The sequence below is a fragment of the Chinchilla lanigera genome, unplaced genomic scaffold (genome assembly GCF_000276665.1).
Source record: "Chinchilla lanigera isolate Chin_1 unplaced genomic scaffold, ChiLan1.0 scaffold00084, whole genome shotgun sequence".
NCBI classification, from domain to species: Eukaryota; Metazoa; Chordata; class Mammalia; order Rodentia; family Chinchillidae; genus Chinchilla; species Chinchilla lanigera.
Genome location: NW_004955485.1, coordinates 4166294 through 4186094, shown reverse-complemented (window position 1 = coordinate 4186094; position 19801 = coordinate 4166294). Strand labels below are relative to the sequence as shown.

The 19801-nt window shown below is 47.7% G+C and overlaps 1 protein-coding gene across 1 annotated transcript in view; it reads right to left on the bottom strand.

The window, feature by feature from the left end:
• Sorcs1 (sortilin-related VPS10 domain containing receptor 1) overlaps positions 1–19801 on the bottom strand; it is a gene marked incomplete at its 5' end in the record, with an annotated part of 503138 nt that overhangs the window by 36049 nt on the left and 447288 nt on the right. The window contains 3 exon segments of the mRNA XM_013504127.1: positions 3010–3133; positions 5187–5320; positions 11243–11429. Of these exon segments, the coding sequence (XP_013359581.1) occupies positions 3010–3133; positions 5187–5320; positions 11243–11429 (445 nt within the window).

Below are 19801 nucleotides of genomic sequence, written 5' to 3'. Positions count from 1 at the left end.
TGTGCTTACAGCAATCACCCTGTTTCTGTTTCATGGGTCACTGATCATCTATGTGGATACCGCTGACTGAGATCTGATGGAGGAAATATAGTAAATATTGCTCAGCAGCATGGGAAACGAGGACAGCATCGTGGTCACCGACCCAGTCCTTACACTCTGGTCCGCAGACGGAAGTCTATGCCATTCACATTCTCTGACCACCTCTCTCACCTCTCACTGGCTGTAGTGACTTCATCCATAGGGGAAGGTGTTTATGTCAGTACAGGGACATGAGCACGCAGCTCCCGCCAAGATCACTCAGCAGGTGAAACTGTGGCAGGGAGGGAGGGGCTGGGAAGGCTCCAAGATTATCCAGCAAAGGGGGTGCAGGAGCGAGCCTGGAAAGGGGAACACTGACGGTGTATTGTTCTTGCGGCTGCTGGAAGAGATGAACTTTACCTATTTACGTTTTTGTTATTTAAAGGTAAATCTGCTCTCTGGAGCAAATTAAGGAAAATAGTACAAACTAAATTTTCTTTCTTGAAGTCCAATGTGTGGGTTGGGTAGACCAGTCCTCCTCCTACTTCCCAGTAGGATCCACCTTCACTCTGCTCTTAATGGCCTGCCAGTTCCCTCCTTTGGACCAAGCTTTGGACTTGATCTTCTTTTCTTCCCTTAGAGCAACTAACTACTCTTGACAAACGGCAGCTGTAAAGTCTTCCATGTCTGTTTGAGGTGCAAATCTTCCAGGACTCAAAGATCTGAGGAGTCTTCCTTTGAAATGAGATCAACTTCAAGAAAGATGGGGTGCTAGGTTTCCTGTCTCCATGGGAGAGTGAAAGACTAACTTCCGGAAGTGGCAATTAATTACTGCAAATGGCCTAATTACATTGCTAACCCCCCTACTTCCCAGTGCCCTCAACACTTTCATTAGCGAACCCCAGCATTTAATAGCCTCCTTGCTTTTATGTCAGCCGAGTCTAACTCCACTTGCTTAACTATATCCGGTGTGATTTTTCTTTAAGAAGACACACTTGCCACTGAAAGTTTCCAACTTTCTCTATTACCCACTGGGCAACTCTGGGCTGAAAATGAATTCAGGAGGGCTGATAGCTCAGGCGTTCGGTTACAGGAGAGAAGAAAACACTTTCCCGATAAAACTTTAAGGGCGAGATAGCGAAAGGTCTATTTTGGGTAGGGCGCCGTACTCCCTACAAAAGACACTTCAGAAAGCAGAAGAACGAGAAACAGCAAGGGAGATGCAGGTGAACAGAAACTCCCGCCCGTTCAGAATTCTAAGCTCTGTCCATTATACTTCACATTTTCTCATCTGCAAACAGAGAAAATCCGTAAAATGAGGGACCAGAAAAGCCCACAGGCTCCGCAGATTCAAGGTTTTCTCTGCGATTCTAAGGCAGAGGTCACTCCTACACCTTAGCAAGATGACATCTGTGGGGCTCCTGGGCTGCTGCCCACGACAGCAACCTGTGACATCCAGGAGGGAGAATGAGGACAAAGAGCATCTCAGCAGGGAAGACACAGAAGTCTGTTAATAAGGGCCATTTTCTCCCACGGCCTTGGGCCTCGATGGGCTATGCTGGAAGCCCAACTCCTGGACTTACCAGGTGGACTGAGTTATTCATCTCTGAAAAAAAAAAAAAAAAAAAAAAAACAACCTGTCTTCTGTAAATTAGAGTTGCTATGCAGACGAGGTGCACTGACAACTGCAGAAAAGACCAGCGAGGGAGAGAGGAGCGAAAGTGATCCCCATTACCCACAGCTGTGCGGCCACAGAGCTGAGGCCGCCCACTGAGGATGCAGGTGAGGAAGAGCTCCGAGCTCTGTATACTCCCTCTCACTGTGGGGCCGACTGAGGCTCTTTGGGAGGAGACAAAGGAGAAACAGTATGAACTCTAACACCAAGCTACCCAGGCATGCAGGAACGGCCTGGGGGCGTTTGGTCTTTAAACATTTTGAAAGTTGCTTACAAATCATTCTCTGGCTTTGAAGGTCAAATTGGCAAGAGGAGATGTGAAAACTAAAATGCCTCCCCAGAAGAACATCTACCCCTAAATTACCTCATCAGATTCCACTAACTGTGGAAGTTGGGCAACTGACACCTTTGGGAGCAAAAGCTAGTATCCCTCTCCCGCTCTCCCGCTACTGTCTCTGCACAGCCCTTCTTACCCTTATGTATTGCAAATTCTGAGTCCCAAATTTTATTTTTCCGTGACACACATACTATTGCTACTGCTCTGTGAATAATGAACATTCACACTTTTACTACCTACTAGCAACACAATTTCTAGCCATCTGACTAATTTTTATGGAGAAAAATAATAACCTCCGAAAATGGAATCAACCTGTATAAACCGTCTTGGCTTTCATTTTCAGGCAATGGTCTTGCCTTTCCATCTGAGTAAATTTTCACCCCAATTTTCCGACTATGTTCATTTTCCGCAGTTGATCACCAAGTTGTTCCTCACAGGTGTTAGTCTAAACCCACGTTCATTCAGTCTATGACAATGACATGTGGTTGATGTGAGCCTTCCAAGGCTTTTAGTCAAGCTGTATTTTTCTGTGCATGTGTGCGTGTATGTGCGCATGTGTGATACAAATTTATATAAGAGATTGAACACTTATTCAGATAATGACAGATTTTTCTCAAAGTTGAACACTTCAAAGCAGCCTCAGAATTAAGCATCTTTTTTATACTGGTTTTACCTATTTTAACACAACCCACACTCCAGTAAAATGAGCCAGCCCTGCACATAATGAAAACTTAGTCCACCCTACCTCAGATGAGTGACCAAACATGAAACCGATGTAAAGAAAACAAAACAAACTCTTCCAGGGCTCCGTAACTCTTGTTTTGCTGGTGAATCACATTTCCTACTGAGGAAACCAGTTCTAACTGAGCTCCTTACCAACTGCTGCCCCTGTCCCCTAAAGAAGGACATAGTGACTCAGGCACCACGGTACCAGACAGACAGCTCCCCGCCGCACAGGGCAGCAGGGAGAGGCACTCACCGTACACTGCAATGGTCTTCGTGTCCTGCAGGATGGCATTCCCTGCAGAGACCTGCACTGTGATGGTATTCATTCCCTCCGAAGTGAACTTGAACGATATGCTTCCCTCCAAGGTGATCAGGGGCTAACAGGAACGACACATAGTTACAGCTGAAACGCCACTACCCCGAGCCACTGACAAACTCAAAATAATTCCACAGAGCATCTTTCAGGGCACCAGCTTGGAACTGTCTATAGCTCCCTGCTATGTATAGGCCAGGCCAGAAAAGAAGCAATGACCCCATTGAGTTCTGCCCCTTCCTGCTATCATCCTGATTCCGGGGTGAGCAAATCAGCAGTTCCCGCTTGTTGGTGAAATACAAGCCTCACTTTTTGCATAATCTACTCACAGGAAGCAGATCCTTAATCCAAGAAACCACACAAATCAAATGAGAACACAGAGCTTGTATTAATCCAAATTTAACAACAGCTGCTGAAATCTATGCACAGCCAGGTGTTCCTCTGCAGGGCATAGTAGTTATACAAAACTACAAGAAATGCAGAAACGCTGGGCACCAACAGTGGACGCTAGTTAGACAGGAGCGGCCTTGGGCAGTGGCATCCTCTGAGAGGCAGCATCAACACATGCCTGGAAGAAGATTCTAAGAAAACAAGCACTAATTGCACTGCAGGTTGTGGTTTGCAGATGTGAAAAAACAGTGTTGGGGGAGTGCTGGTTACAAAACAATCAGATGCCAGCGTCTGAGAAAAACATGATTAGCCTACTGACCTCCCTAGACTCACTCCTCACAAACCACTTTTTCCATATTAATTAGTTTTAAAATAAAAATTCACTTAACTCCCTGTTCGGCAGAGGAAAAACTAGAGCCCAGCGTAAGAAGTCTTCTCAACAGGGTCTGTTGAGAATGAGGTTTTATTTTAAATAGAAAAAGAAAATCTGAACAAACAATAGGTGGCACAGAAGAAAGGTTGCTGGGTGGATTTTCTTCTGGAGCTGGCTTTCAGGAACTAACAATGATTTCTCCTCTTCCACTGTGGAGAATGCACTTAAGCGGGCTGACTTTGCACACATGGTTTCAGAAGCAAGAAGGAAGGGCTTCTGTTTGGACAGAGCTCCTCCCCACCAGCAGGCCGACCACAGGTCTGGGGGCCAAGAGCAATCCTCCCCAGGAAGTGCGCCGAACGACGTCTGCACTCAAAGCTCTTAAAAACGAGCTTCTGTGAAAACCAGATGCAGTGCATCGGAAGAGCAATGCTACCCAGAGGAAGCGAGTCCTGGAAGACGGACTTCTCAAACCAGAGCAGGTAGTTTACCCCAGGGGCCTCTGGGGAAGGATGCCTTGGGGCCTCCACCCTACTGCCCAGCTGACAGTTCATCTTCTGAGCATGGAGTGAGCCCTTAGGGGAAGCAGCACATGCAGGCTGTGTGCACTCAAGCAAAGGTGACATGGAGATTACATGCCTCGGGTTTGCCTGTGTATGAGGGAGCTGCAAGAGCCTGGCGTGAGCCACTTCAGCTTCATCCTTTGCAGTGGAAGCGCTGAGGAAATGCGGCTTAAGACTTTTGAGTAGTTTGAACATTACGGGTGACTTTGAGCACAAGGCATGGTCCGGGGAAGCATAAAATGTGAAAGTGGCCTAAAGACCTGGTGTGTCTGCTTCAGCGTGAGGGGGCCTCTGTGTGTGTGTTTGTGGGTGTGCGTGGGTGGTGGTGGGAGGAAGGTGTTGTCGTGGACGCAGGTTGGTCTTTCCTGTCTGCTGTTCCTTTGCCTCTTTATCTTTCTGGTGACCACCTCCTCTCTTGCGTGGTTCAAATGCTTCCGGGAATGCTGACTTCACCACCTCCCTCTCCATCCCCGGCACTGTGGTCCAGGATCAGCCAGCAGCGCTCAATGCCAGGACTTCTATTAGGACTTCTGGGAAACAGAGCTGAACCCCTCTGCTAGGCTGTGACTGGCTGCTAAGGGGCAGTGCAAAGAAAATCCAACTACAGAAGAACACGGTGAAGGCAGAGACACAGGGGCGGAGGGAGCCTGAGCACTGGTGGCCTCCCGCCCCGGGGCCAAGGGACCCCCGGACTCTTGTGCTCATGAGCTCTCCCATCCTTCTGTGCTTCCCCCAGCACGGCTCAGGCTTCGGTCACCTGGGTCCCTGGACACCACGCGACGCAGACTCACCTCCGTGTTGTTTCCGTACCACCACACGTATGTGAGGGTGCCCACTTGGCTGGGCCACAGAACTGCGGTCGCGTTGACCTCTTTATTCTTTGTGGTGACGAAGGGGAGGGAGAGGTGCACATGCTCCAGGGGACCTGGGACACAAGAGAAAGAGGAGCCGTGGAGGAGCAAGGGCTCCCTCTGCCCCGCAAGGGCAGCACTCACCCCGGAAGCCCCCGACCCCGCAGCCACACCCGGGGGCGGCACTCTGCTTTGTCCATCCTGCAGCAGAGGGTCGCACTGTGAGTGACTGCACCCTGCCACTTCCTGTTCGCAGGCCTTTCTCTCCCTTCTAAAACCTTAGCCAAGCATGCCTGAAAGTTAAAGTTTTACAAATGACTGACAGTCTTTAAATGCACAGACCCAATATAACATTGCTCAGGGAGAGACAAACTCTTTCCAAGGGTTCCACGTTTTGGGTGACAAACTGGAATCACAGAGACTTCATAGAACCGGTGAGGGGGATGAGGGAGGATACATTCCCCAGACCAAAGAATAATTGCCGTGAGTAATATTCTTTACTGTTTAACTCATGCTAAGGAACTGCACGTGTGTGTGTGTAAATCTTATGCTCCTTACTCTTGGCCCCGGTCAGCCTCCAGGCCTGAGCTCAGCACGCCCTCTTCCATGCCTCTCCCCAGCAGCCCCAACCAAATTAAATCTATCCGTTAGAAGTCCAGAACCACGTACGCAGTGCTGGAGATCCTAACTCCGTTCTGTACAGGTCATTTTTTGGTCCTTCTCATCTACAAGCCCGACTTCTTTCTTTTTTTTTTGTTTGTTTCTTTTTTCTGGTACTGAGAATCGAACTCATGACCTTGCACTTGCCAGGCAGGCCCTGTGCCGCTGAGCTAGATCCCCAGCCCCCTGCCTGACTTCTTTCCTTTAAGCCAGGACATCGGAGTAAGGATTATGCGTCTGTGTCACCATGGCAGTGACAAAAATGAAGTCTCACTCCTGAATTATGGTCGCTCACTCGCTCTGTGCTTCCAGATGTTGAGAGTCATTTTAAGAGTGGGGACACCAGCTCTTGGTGGAGCTCAGATACTTCTGCGGGAAGAGGGCAGGGAACACAGAAAGCAGAGCTAGGAGACAGGGTGTGGTTCTGACAGAGTGGTCAGACAAGGCCTCTCAGGGGACAGGAGATCTGAGCAGCAAGCTGAAGAAGTAGAAGACTGACAGAGCGTCCACATGAACACCCCGGGCAGGGCAGGGCCGGGGCTTGGAGGAGGAGCTGCCCTGCCACGTTGCTGACAGCAAGAAAGCCCGGGCACCAGCAGGGGAGAGGTGGAGGCAAGGGGTGCAGGCAAGAGGACCGAAGGGCCTTGGCCTTGTAGGTCCTGAGATGCAGCACACGGGGCTGCGGAAGTTCACACTTACGTGCACATACGCTATGTCTGCACACCTGTCTGAACTTTACCTTTCGGACTTCTATGGCCTTATGCTCAGGGGCGTAAAACACCTGCTTCCTGCTGCGCAGAAGCCTGTCTTTAAGCACCTCTGCTCTACACAGAGGTTACACTCGGCCCCCAAAGCAGCCACTGTCCAGCCAGCTGCCCTAAGCTGAGAGCTGAACTTTGCTCTGGCACACAGGTGCCGGTGATGCACAAAAGGGACAGCAGGTGGCGCTGCGCCACTGTATGAATAATCCTGGAAACGGCTGAGAGAACCTGGGAAATCACTGGTGAGCTGGGGTTCCCTTCGCTTTTCTTGAATAGCTTTCTCGTACTTCAAGAAACAGCTGAGCTCTGTGAAACCGAGCACTGCGTGTTTGCGTGCATGCCACATACACTGATTGCGTTTACATCTAGCACGACTCCAGCATGTATATCCTGGAAACCTCTGACCACTTAATTAAATATTGTGTATTTATTGTACTGCGCTCTCTCTCTCTCTGTCTGTCTGTCTGTCTCTCTCTCTCTCTCTCTGAGATGCTCACATAAAAGCCACTAAAAGAAGTAAGAGTGATTCAGGCCACAAGGAAGAGGTTCTAAAACAGGGCTCCTCAGACTTCAGTGTACGTAGGAAGAATACCGATCTGTTCCAAGCTCGTTACGAGGCCACATTTCCATGACCGTTCGCAGGTCTCGGGTGGGATCATGGGCACTACACTTTCATTATTTAATGAAGGGACTGGCTGCTCTTTGAATAGTACTTTAAAAAACCCTGGCCCTGGGCTGAGGGTATAGCTCAGTGGCATAAGCGCTTGCCTTGCAAGCCTGAGGTCATGAGTTCGATCCCGGTACCAAAAAAAAAAAAAAAAGAAAAAAATCTTCTGGGCTGGGGATTTAGCTCAGTGGCACAGCACCTGCCTGGCAAGCGTGAGGTAGTGAGTTCAATTCCCGGTACCGGGAAAAGAAAAAAACAAAAACAAAAAAACTGTGGCCGGGTGTTGGCCAAGCAATACAATGACAGTGCACAGAACTGCAAAGCCACAGAATTTTTCTAGCCAGGTGGATCACTTCCTCAGACAGGGCCCGAAGACATCTGCACATTGTTCTTGTTTTGGGGAAATGGGTTGAGGAAGGGTCAGCACATCCACTTCATCTTTCTTGCACCTCCCTTTCTGCAAATCTGCAGAGTCCTCAGAGCTTTCTTCCTCAAGGCGGCTGTGACAGGGCAGCCGGCGGAGCAGTGACCTGCGTGCCCTCCCTGTCCTGGGCCCTCCAGAAGAAGGCAAAGCTGGACACACCACATGTCTCATTAGTCTGCCAAGTAGCGGTGCACAGTGAGTGCTGTCCCCAAGGAATGTCCACCCGCCAGACTCGCGCAGATCGCCCAGGCACCCTGCGAGCGCTGCCGGCCCACACCCAGAAACACCACAGCAGGGACATGGGCTCCGTTTGTTCTCTGCGACCTTTGCAAACCCGTACTGAAAAGACGCTGATGTGGAATCAGGTCACCTTCCTGTCCTGGGAAGAGGTGGGCACCTGTACAGAAGACAAGCCGCGGGTCTCCGCAGGCTGGCTAAGGGAGGAGCAGAGGGGAGGACTGGCTAGCTACGAGTGTCTACTGATTCTGCTTTGCCTCAGAACGCACTGGGCCCAATGCCTGCATCACCTTGTGGTGACCGGGAAGCACTAGCTCCCAGGGCGCCGCATACTTTGCTTGGCGGAATCTTTGGGAACACGTTTCATGTCATTTGACAGCGTCAGTGTCGGTTCAGAGGGACAGAGTGACCCTGCCAGGATCTGAATTTAGCAGGAATGCCCAGTGCTGTCCAGGACTTTGGGTTTTGGGTTTTGTTTTTTATCTATAATGCCAGCCCTTCCCCCTCCTCTATGTCCTGGCACTTTGGCACCCAAAGTCACTCATGATACCTTCTAGATGTTATACCCTTGAGAGCATCACTCACAGCTGTTCTTAATCTGAGTTCCTCCTAGTGTAAGAGGAACCCTAGCATGACACAAGTACTCCTAGTGTAAAACCCTGCAAGTCATAGCACTTCTCCGGGCCTTGTGTTCTCTATCCAAAGGAAAGGACCTAAGTCATCTATCATGGCACAGAGGTGAAGACAAAGCATCTGTCTGCATCCTAATGCACTCTGGGTCTTTAGGAGAGAGACGCTGAGTGAGTGTCAGGACCTGCTGAGACTGCTGTCACTTGAGTTTTAGATGAATGTGAGCTACAAGCAGCTTAACGCATGATCCCACAATTAGTATAAAAGTGTCCATTCCTCCACCGGTGCCAGGCTTAGGAAAGTTGTTTCCTGTCTATCCAACCACATCCTCCAGACAAATTTAGAAGCTTAAACTAGAACACAGACTCTCCATTATAGATCATCTCCCACTAAGGTTAAGGTCAAATGTGTCACCGAATCCACCAGGCTGATGAGATGAAAAAATTACACAGAAGCAAAGAACTCGTTTCTTTTGAAAGCCCTGGGCTTTCACGGTCCCTCATCTTGGGCGAGGCAAGTTCTGTGACATTTTCCCTCCCAGGGTTTTGTGGACCAGGGAGGGGTCTTGGGGGCCATGGTGGACCCCTGCAGGGACAGATCACATGAGGGATCTGAAGAATCTGAGGAGGTTGAGCCATGGAAAACTCAATGGGATGCTCTGAGAAATTTTGACCAGAAACTGCTACTGAATTTTACATCTGTATTTACAGCTGCTTGGAGTAGGGTAGGGAAATAGTAAATGTGTGTGCAGTGGAATGCGGCTATAATTCCTAAGGAGGTAACTGTCTGACAGAAATCTCTGCAGGATCAGCTGTGGGAGGCGACATGCTGCTGAACAAGCAGCTATCCCCAGTGAAGTTACTGCTATTTGTGTTGCTAGTTTTATTTTCCACTAATAACTAATGTTTGCGGTGCACTTTTAAAGGTTTTAATATTAGTCTCATGAGATCATCGCTTTTGTTCCCCTAAGTCAGTGGTGGCGAACCTATGGCACGCGTGCCACAGCCAGCTGTTTGTTATCATGGAAAGCCCTAAAAGGTTAGCCATCACTTCCCTAAGTACTGACAGATAGGGATATTATGTCAGAGGCGTACAGAGGGATGGGAGCCTATGCTACAAGCCTGAAACCCATGGAGCCATGTAGCACAGCACTGCTTTTACCCGAAGAACCTGAGCTTCCTCAGGTGATTTGTGAAGCTGTGAAGGGAGACCAGATGCTGGGGGAGACTTGGTTCCTCTAAGCCTGGCCACGGTGGGCAGACGCTGCTTGCAGATCGAGGGATAGGATTCCTGAGATTCAGCCCGAGTGCTGACACGTAGTGAGTGTGCATTTCCCCCGAGGTCCCTGAGCTCTCTGAGCCTCTGTGGAGCAGGGTCTCTCACTGCTCCACTTCCCAGGAATATGTTGGTAGTTAAGACATCCATACTCAGAGCCTATTTGGAGCCAGGCTTGGCTGACACACAGAGTCAGTTCTTAATAAGGTGTAGCCAAAACAGGGAGATTGAGTTGGCAAACTGGGAATCATTCTGACTTTGTGTGGACCTGAGGGAGAGGTCTGTCTCCGTGAAGCACCTCCATTCTGAGTCTACGGGAGACAAAGATTCGCCAGGACTAATGTGTTGCTAGTACATTAGGAGGAACCTTCAGCGACCCGTCTCTTGGGCATCACTAGTCTTGTCCTTTCACTGGACCGTGGCAGCTTTATAAAGCAAAGTTCTAGGTGATGCTCTCTGCATTCTATTTTTCCTATGGGCCAGGTGCACAGGACAGGCAAGAGCAATGCCGGCCTTAACTCACCAGGCACAGAACTCAAAGTGTTCTCGAAGTTAGGCATTCAGACAAAAGAGCTACTTTCATTTTAAACTAAACTATTTTTATAGTAACCAAAGCAGGCTCTAGGACTGCTGGGGACGAGCTCGCCTTACTTACGCTGGAGTATACAGCACACATTACTTAGGAGTCACTTTTGTCTCGTCCCCTCCTGCCTCTGGCCTCCTCCATGGGGGAAGCCCTCAGCATTTCTTGGAACTGTTTCCAACATAGCACAGGTAGTCTGGTTTCTCTACTATAGTCTACACTCCTTCCCTCCAAAGTACTCTCAAAAAACAAGTGATCCACAGATAGAAGCCCAGGAAAGATGTTTTGTTTTAAAAAAGGAGAAAAAGCATAGAGTGATTAGTAAAAGCAAAACATAACATGGGAAGGCAGAAGTAGGCACATAGGGGAGAAATTTTTTTTTTGGTGTTCATTTGATCAAGCTATCCATGTACGGAACTTTCAACATTTCTGACCAAAGGGGAAAAAAGACTAATTCATGTTTCAAGCAAAAGGCCCTGCGGGTGTCTCAGGCCCAGCCCTACAGGCCGGTGCTGCATCTCAGAGGTCCCCTGCAGGCAGAGTAAGTGCCATGAGAACAATGTGAAGGGATTCAGACTTTCCTTGAGTTTTCTTTCTCCTCTCTTACTTTGCTGTTTTGTTCTCTTACTTCTTATTCTCCTTCTGCTCAAAGATTAAAAGATAACTGCTACATTTCCTCTACATAGGAAATGCTGCATTAGATTTTAAAACACCACAATATGTACGATATGTCAAAAATCAACAACAGTAATAACATACAAGTTACATGTAAGTACAGGACAGCGCTGTCAGACCCCAGACTGTTGTCCACTTGCACGGTCACCCGGAAGATGCCCACGTTCTGGTAGACATGCTTGATCCCATCCTCCATGGAGCTGAGGTTGACGTAAGACACCGCGATGCCATCCCCAAAGTCCACTTGGATGAGCGTCCGCTGAACGTCACCCTGCAAAAGAGCCCAGTGTCAGAGGGAAGGGGCTTGGAAGTGGGAGGCCCTCAGAGCTGAGGCTGGGACTGGGGTTGTCCCTGGCCCTAACCTTGACCCCACTCAGCACAGAGTAACTCTGGCCCCCTCCTACAACAGGAAATATCTGTCTATTTTGACAGAGTCTCCGTGCCTCTCCTTGCCAGGCAGGGATTCGCTAAGATAGATACTCTCCAAATCTGTAGGGCACTAACTCACCAAAGTTTCAAGGCTTGGAAAATAGCAGTGTTTGATTATCAGTTTCAATGTGAGATTTAGTTCCTCAGAAGATATTGTTGATCACTTTATCATCCACATGACTCCAAGGCGCATGACACCCAGCTTCAAGTATTTGGCCACCTTATATGACCATGAACCACTTTCAGTATCTTCAAGGCCCCTGAACCGTCCTCCTTATACATGGTTTCTCAACCGTGTTGGAAAAGGATGGACGACACCTTGTCTGACATCCAATATGGCACTAGATTCAGCCCTATCATTAGTTAAGAAATAATGGTTAGCTGGGCATGGTGGCATACACCTGTAATCTCGGCATCCTGGAAGCTTGAGGACTTAGCAAGACTCTGTCTCAAAAAATTACAAAGAGGTGGGGGTGGGGATTTTTCTCAAAGTAAAAGCCCTGGGTTCAACCCACAGCACCATAAAAATAATTACATTATTGACTAATTCTTTAAATTTCAGTATTTGGTAGTGTCAAAAGAATCACCTCTATTATCCATGGAATTTTAGAGTGGAAAAAAGAATAAGCAATGTTCACCCACTGTCCCCCTCAGGAGGCTGAAGTCTGGAGAAGTCTCATCATCTGCCCAAGCGGGTTATTCCGGCCTGCTCATTATCGATGCCACAAACTGCCGAGGGTGAACCCTGAAGGCGTCTTTGAGGCTTGAATCCTAGAGCCACTAGCAAGCTGGATGAACGTGTGCAGCTCGCTCAGCCTCTTCTGGTCGCAGTTACCAGATCTATGAAATGAGCTTAATGAAACCCTACCGCATGAACTCAAAGGGTGGCCAGAGAAACACCCAGGTAACGAACAAACTGGAAAAGGCTATATAGAAACACATATCTCTAAACTCAGCTGTAAAAGACGCACAGTGTTGCTTTAAAGACTGATTAACATCAAGTGATTCTAAATTTCTCATACGCAGAAAGAAGACAAAACGAGTGTTACAAGGTCCCAGACCTATGAACGAGAAATGGCATGGGAATGACAACCTAGATTTTCAAGGAACAAAGCTGCTTATATCTAATTGGCAAAAAACAAGCTTCCCTCATATGCAGTGAGTCCATGCTTTAGCTTCCTTCCTTCCTTCCTTCCTTCCTTCCTTCCTTCCTTCCTTCCTTCCTTCCTTCTTTCCTTCTTTCCTTCCTCTCTTTTCTTTTGTTCTTTCTCTCTCTTTTCTTTCTTTCTTTCATACCATTTCTCATTTTCAGGGAAATTTTTTCTTAGAAAACTTTTGAACTAGAAATGTATTTTCCATTAAGTAAGGTTCATATGGTATCATATTCTTTGAAAAGGCCAAGTTTAAAATGCTGACATTTAAAGGATTAATTTACAGGAAGAGGAAAAGCAGTTCCGACCCTCTGAATCCGCGTGCCCCCCGCCTCTGATCTGTGCCGGCCAAGCGCTGCGTGGGGCACGGAGCAGCTAATTCCCAGAAAGAACGAGTGCTGCTCTCCTTAAACACAGGAAAAATTCTCCCCTGAGGGGGGGAAAAGAAACTCCACCAGAAACTAGAAAGAAATATCAGCCAGCTCAGATGCTGTACAATCACTTCAACTTCTCTCACTAAAAAATAAAAACGTCAACTGATCTTGCTCACTTGTCTTTCATTCGGAAAGCCCAAGTGGACCGATCAATCTTGCGTTTCTGGGGAGTGTGCACTTCCAGGTCTCACGGCTTTGCACAGCTTTGCTGCAAGCCACGGCTAGGCATGTCTGGGGGAGAAACCCGTTTATTGAAACCAGGAGCTGAGCCAGTATCGGGGCAGATGGGGTCACTCACTGTGTAAGACACACAGCAGGTTCCACGTGGGACAGCTGGGCAGGGGTCGGGACAGGTCTGGGGTGCTTTGTGGGGACACGGGAGGCACAAGCAGGGCTGTTATTTGCACGGGGACTGGGGGACAGTGTGACAGTCACATTTTCAGCCAATTCTACTTCAACTGCCAGTGAGAAAGCAGCCATCCGCACAACACGGAAGACTAAGATTTTAGCTGCCGTTGCCTGAGTCTTTTTGCCGTGCCATTTCTCCATTATTTCCTCTGGTCGGCCTGGATTTGGGGGTCCTGTCAAGTACACGAAGCCACCCCCAGGTTCCGTCCATCTGGGTGTCAGGCTGGGCTTTTGGCTTCACAGAACTCCTAAGTCTATACTCATGACGATGTTCACTATGCACATGGCAGACGCATAGCAGGGATGCAGAGGGAGCTTCTGCGTGCTGGCATGAATGCATCAGGGTTTGCACTACAGATTCAGGCTTGTAGGACACACACACACACACACACACACACACACACACACACTGCAGATATGTACCAACCAAATTAACACATGTGGTCTGTGTTTTCAAGAACTTACAACCACTAACAAGGAAGATGCACTTGCAATAATCAAAAGCGGTGCATAAAAATATTGCAAGGGCTGAGGAGGAGGAGGGGCACACAGTGTTTTATGTTTGTGCAAAAGGGAGAACTGGAAAGTTAATCTAATTGTCAGCTTCAAATAAGCATTATCAGTCAATTTATCCACCCCGTTCACTCCCCACCGAGTTCCTTTCATTGAAAGTCACTTACTCCATCCTTGGGAGTGGGAGAAAGGGGGGGTCTGAGACAAGGCACTGTTTCCTTTCCTTGCGTGACTTTATTCCTGGCTGTGACCATTTGCCCCCACCCCACCCCCATCAATATTTTTACTTACACATCGCTATCTAAGGACGAACTGGCATGCATTTCACACTCCACACCTCCCATCGGCCCGCTGGTAAAACCATTTTATGTTTCAGCCATGAAGATAACAGAAAATATGAGAACGAGGTGGGGCCCACAGTGAGTAGCTGGAGAATTCTCCTGTATAATTGAGAGTTACCTCAATCTAATAAATGAAAAATCATCATTTTTCCAACTGAATCCAGGCGGGCAAGCATGTGGGTTACCACGTACACTTCTTCAGGTCTGGTGCCCCTGACTCATATACTGTAACATAGTTACAGAACCCGGAAGATGAGCTCCAAAGCGCCTGCAAGTGGCAGGGAAGCCACACGGGGCTTCTCGGAGGGCATCACTGATTCTGTAACAGGAAAACAAATACATCAAACGGCCACAAAGAAGCCCAGATTAACCTGAGCAGTGAAAGGTGTGTGAACCTATCAGTTCCTGTAACGTGGACTGAGAGACAAATAGGGAAATAAATATTACGGTAAGTCAACCTTGACAGCTGGTCCAAACGGGAGCCCCTGAGACAGCCCTGAGTGTATCAGAGACTGCTACCGCTGCAGACAGCAGAAACTACCGTGTCAGACCCTGGCCCTGTACAGCTGCACGGGGCCTGATTCCAGCTCCAGAGACATTTGTCTCAGGAGGAAGCTTAAAGATCATCCAAAGAAAATCACAGAGAAATGACTACTATAACCCACTTTTATTAAAAATCAACAGAAATGATACAGTATCTGCACTATGCACCTGGGTGTGCTGGAGTAGGAAGGGAGAAGGAGTGACCCAGGCTGAATACTGACTACCCTGGAGCGGAGGAAAGGGCCAGGCAGGGAAACAGCCGCAGGACAGAGCACCAGTGGGTAAACAAGGGCAAGTCATGAGTTCACCAAACTTAACAGGGAGTGGGGTACACATAACACAAGAAACATGGAAGAATACAGTGCTATTCTCTACTAGTACTGTAAATATTGATTGACTATATGGAAAATAACCATCAGGTAACACAGACACTGTGCTGTTTGAGGATGACATACAGTCAAACTTTGGTTTGGAGCATCTGCTGTTATTTTAGTGCTGGTCTGACTACAGATTAGGACAAAAATATCATTAGGCAGCATTGAACAACGCAGAAAACCAGCTACGCATGTCAGCCCTTTGTTCGCATGGCTGCGGACATTTAGGCAGGGCAGGGCTGAGCATCACTGCTTTGCAGACCTGCTCCAGGTGGGTCGACAATGATTATCAAGGGCTTGTCCAATGGGAAAGCTGGTAACTATCCTACAGTGTGACCCAGCTTTCAAAGATAGCAATCATTATCCCATAGAATAAGAATATGGGGGGAAAATCCTATCCACATTCCCTTTTGTTCAAAAGTGGATGAACTTAGGCAAAGAAGAGTGAAGGTAAGATTGCCCTACATTCTAGAACATTCTCTGGTAGTCACTGAGGGAGAAATGAAAGAATGCTTCTTAAAAATTTACTGTGCCAGAAACAACAGCAACTAATTTCCAATATCTTATCTTGCTTAATCTTCAGCTGTTAAAGACTCAGACCTGTTTAATTTTTCTGAGAAGCACAAGCATAGTTTGAAACACGCTCTCCTAATCCCAGTCATACACTTCTACTAGTCCCTCACAGAAGAGGCATGGACTGTTCCATGGAGCTCATTCTCAGAAAGTGCCAGAAATGTGCAGCCATTCATCTGAGAGCAGACGGTTCCTTTCAGCAGCCTCACCAGCTGCTGAGGTTTGAATGTCCCTTCAGGGCTCCTGCACTGGAGACTTATCTCTAAGGTCCTGGCGTGGAGGAGCTTTACTCTCAGGAATGATGAATGCCATTCTCACGAGACAGGGGTAGCTGTTGCACAAGTGGTTCCTCAAAGAAGCCTGGCTTGGGCCCCCTTCTGTCTTAGTGTAATATGCCAGGCTCTGCCCGGTCCCAGGGAAGCTGAAGCCTGTCTCCGTGAGGATCCCGGCGGTGTGTGTGACAAACACTGAGACACCTGAGGAGGAAACACGTGTTGGAACAGTGCTGGCCCTTTCTGTATGACAAAACTGAGGCGCTCTGTCACAGGATAAACCGGTATACCATGAAAGGCTGTTGTACCTGCTCCAACGCCACTTCCCAGGTCAGTCCTTGAGCTCTCTAGTACTCCTTTCAAAGTCTCCTGTATTAGGTGTCTCGCTCAGAATGGACCAAGATGCACAGGACAGGTGGAACTCGTGGCCAGTGTAAGCCAGTAGGTGACCATAGGCTGGGGCCTCTCTGCTCCTAATCTACACATTTTTAGTTGATGAAGCGCTTTGGCTCTATTACTACCACTGTGGGCGGCTTTGGGAATTTTCTCAGGAGGCTTCCGCAGAAAAGCTATGGGACGAGCAAGTAACATCTACCTGATGAATGCTTATCAGTGACCTCTCAAAATCACTCATCAAGTCAAACATTTGGTTTGTAATAAGAATAAAATTGCATTTTTGAAATACGTAGTAGGAAGACTGCTTTAGGAATACACCTATGCAACCACCTTTTCCTAGCAACAAAATATGTAACAGAAATGTTAGCTTCATTACAAGAAAAAACAAAAGAGAGAAGGAGGGAGACAGAATGATCTATGCATCAGGCAAATGCAGAAATAAACAAAAGGAAAAAAATAAAATTTAAATCATACATAATTTTACCACCCAGAAATCGCACTGTCAAGATTGTTGAGTATTATTTTAATACATGGGAATGCACGTGGACAGACACACACAGCCACAACCACCACAACACTGGCATCACCATATTGTTTTGAGGTTTTGCTGTCAATTTTGTAAGTAGCTTTCACATTTTTACATCATGCTTCACTTGACAAACTTAGCCAGGTTCTCCAACAAAGTCGATGAAATGGATGTATGATTTCTTGCCCAGGCTTTGCTTCATCTCTTCTCCAAGTTAGGCTGCTGTGAAGTGAGTTGAAAGAGGTTTTCGGGGCTGCTACAAGCAGAAGGGGCACCCCACAAGGGTCAGGTGAACCCTGGGAGTTAGCAGATCGACTTCTATGTCTTCTGACTACGCATTTGGGTCTCTGCTCTTTCATCTGTAAAGTCAGGCAAACCCAGTGATCCCATTGTCACTTCCAGTTCAAATGAGCTGTGATCCCTTCAGTTTTCTCGTCCTTGCCCTTGGGATTACTGAACATTCACACTTCTCCTTGGGCTTCTGGAAGAATCTCAACCACAGGTGAAGACACAGAGTCCATTCACCCGCTGCCTTCTGGGGATGGAGATTCTCTACCGCACGCCAGCGGCGGGGCAGACTGAGGACCGAGCTACTGTAGCAGAGGCCTGGAATAATAAGCCGCAAATTGCACAGCCAGCATCTGAGAAAGTTATCCACGGTGCAGTGAAACTCCAGTTCAGGGTGACTGCCACCCACATGGGTAAAGTGGGATGGCAGCACGGCAGAGCCTCAGGAAAGCACGCTCGGAGACTGGCAATCTCAACTGAAGACTATTTCAGGACTCAAGCCTCTGGGACGTTCCCTGAACTGGAAATCTCAGTAACGAGCCTGCTATCTCCTTTTGCTTATAAGGCTGACTAAAGTTCTTCACCAACATCTATCCTCTGAGGCCTTAAGGAGCAGCGATATCCCATTGTGTGTGGGCTCCTTTTGAGGGCAGAGGAAACTGGAGCCGAGAGAGAGAGCTGGTAACCAACGTGACTTGTACTTCCTGCGCGAGGCCTCTGGCTAAAGGCAACTGATACTGCCTGCCCCATTTCCTTCTTCTTACCTCAAGCAACAAAGGAGAAGAAATGAAGCGGCTCAGTTACCTTGTGAGAGCCAGGGAGAATAAAGCTGAATGGAGTGAGGAATTATACATGAGAAAGCCGCGAATCTTCTCACAGCTCACTGAAGTCAAGTCTGGCTCCTGTGTGTGCAAGGGGAAAGTAGCTGAGGCTTCTGTGTCAGAAGTGAGCTGGCTTCGAGTCTGATACCTGTCCTGACCTACTACTGCCTGAGAACTCCCTGTGCTACTTCCAACTGCTCCGAATAGGCTTTCCAAGGCTAGATAAAAAGTAGGTCAAACTGTGTCATGCATTCAAAGGAAGGAATGTTGTGCAGAAAGCTTTGTCCAGAGCCATCTTCTGTACTGTCTGAGGGCTGCTAGCATCAGGGAGTATTTATGAAATTTTATTACCTTGTGGGTACTTTCCTGCCCCCAGAAGTCCTTTAATGTATGTGAAATTGTAGATCATGTGAATCCATCTAATGAGGACACAGCCCTCGTGTTTTACAGTTAAATCTCACTGAAGTTATAACCGTAAATTTCCCTGATTAAGTTCCAGTCTTTGTATGTAAATTGAAGTATTAAAACAATGAGATACAGATCAAAGTTTTAATTTTAATCCCTTGCCTCAGATTTAATTTTAAAGCCTTAAAATATGCAGAGAATTGCATCTCTTTATTCTTACAGCTGTTTAAAACAGATTTAATTATCTCCTGCAATATGCATACCCTACTTCTGGCTAACGACTCTCTCCAATGAAAGCCTTTCAACTCAGTGTCGTTGAGTTCCTAAGACTGATTAGGTCCTTCCCCAAACAGCTTCTGCCTGTGACTTCATGCGCTGGATTTCTCTATGAAGCTGAGCTACCCTGCTGCAAGTCCACAGGCTCATCCGTGTCCATCGGTGGTCCAGCGAACACCCATCTGGAGTGAGTCTCCAAGGGGGAAATGCCACTTTGTCTGCAAAATACCTTTGCTTGGCTTCCTAAAGTTCATGGATAGCTGGCAAATACTTAGCTTCTTAGGCAAAACTTCATGTATTCAACCACTACCTTCTTGGTTGGTCCTGAATCAATTGTTCTTTGTTCTTAAGGAAAAAATGCTGCACAGATGTAGTTTTGTGTGCAGGGATATCCTCGACTCATTCTGTGCCACAATGCTTCTGAGCACAGGGCAGGACGATTCCCCTGCCCTGTTCCTAATGAAGGTTCTTCCGGGTGTGTGCATGTGGTAAGAACCCTAAAGGCAGCAGGGCTGGGGTGCTGACTAGGGGATTTTTCCTCAACCCTAACACAGTTCTGTAGTTCTCCAGGTAACACTTCAGAGGAGCCACCCTGTGGGATTTTGAAGGAGTTTCGGTATGGAGTCATTTTTGGTACCTAAACGTTGAGAGTGACTTGCGGGAAGGGATTTCCGTTGCTTAAACCTATAAAATCTGCAATACTCTGGCTTGGGTCCATATTATCTTATGTGAAATTATAAGCTGGCTTCGGTGCATCTTCCTTTGAATTTCTCCTGTTAATAAAAGCTCTTTTTGCTCTGGTTTTAACCTTGCTTTCACTGACATTATTATGCCAGAATTAGCGCTGCACTAGGAGATGACATATGGAAAGATTTAGACATCAGAAGACTTTT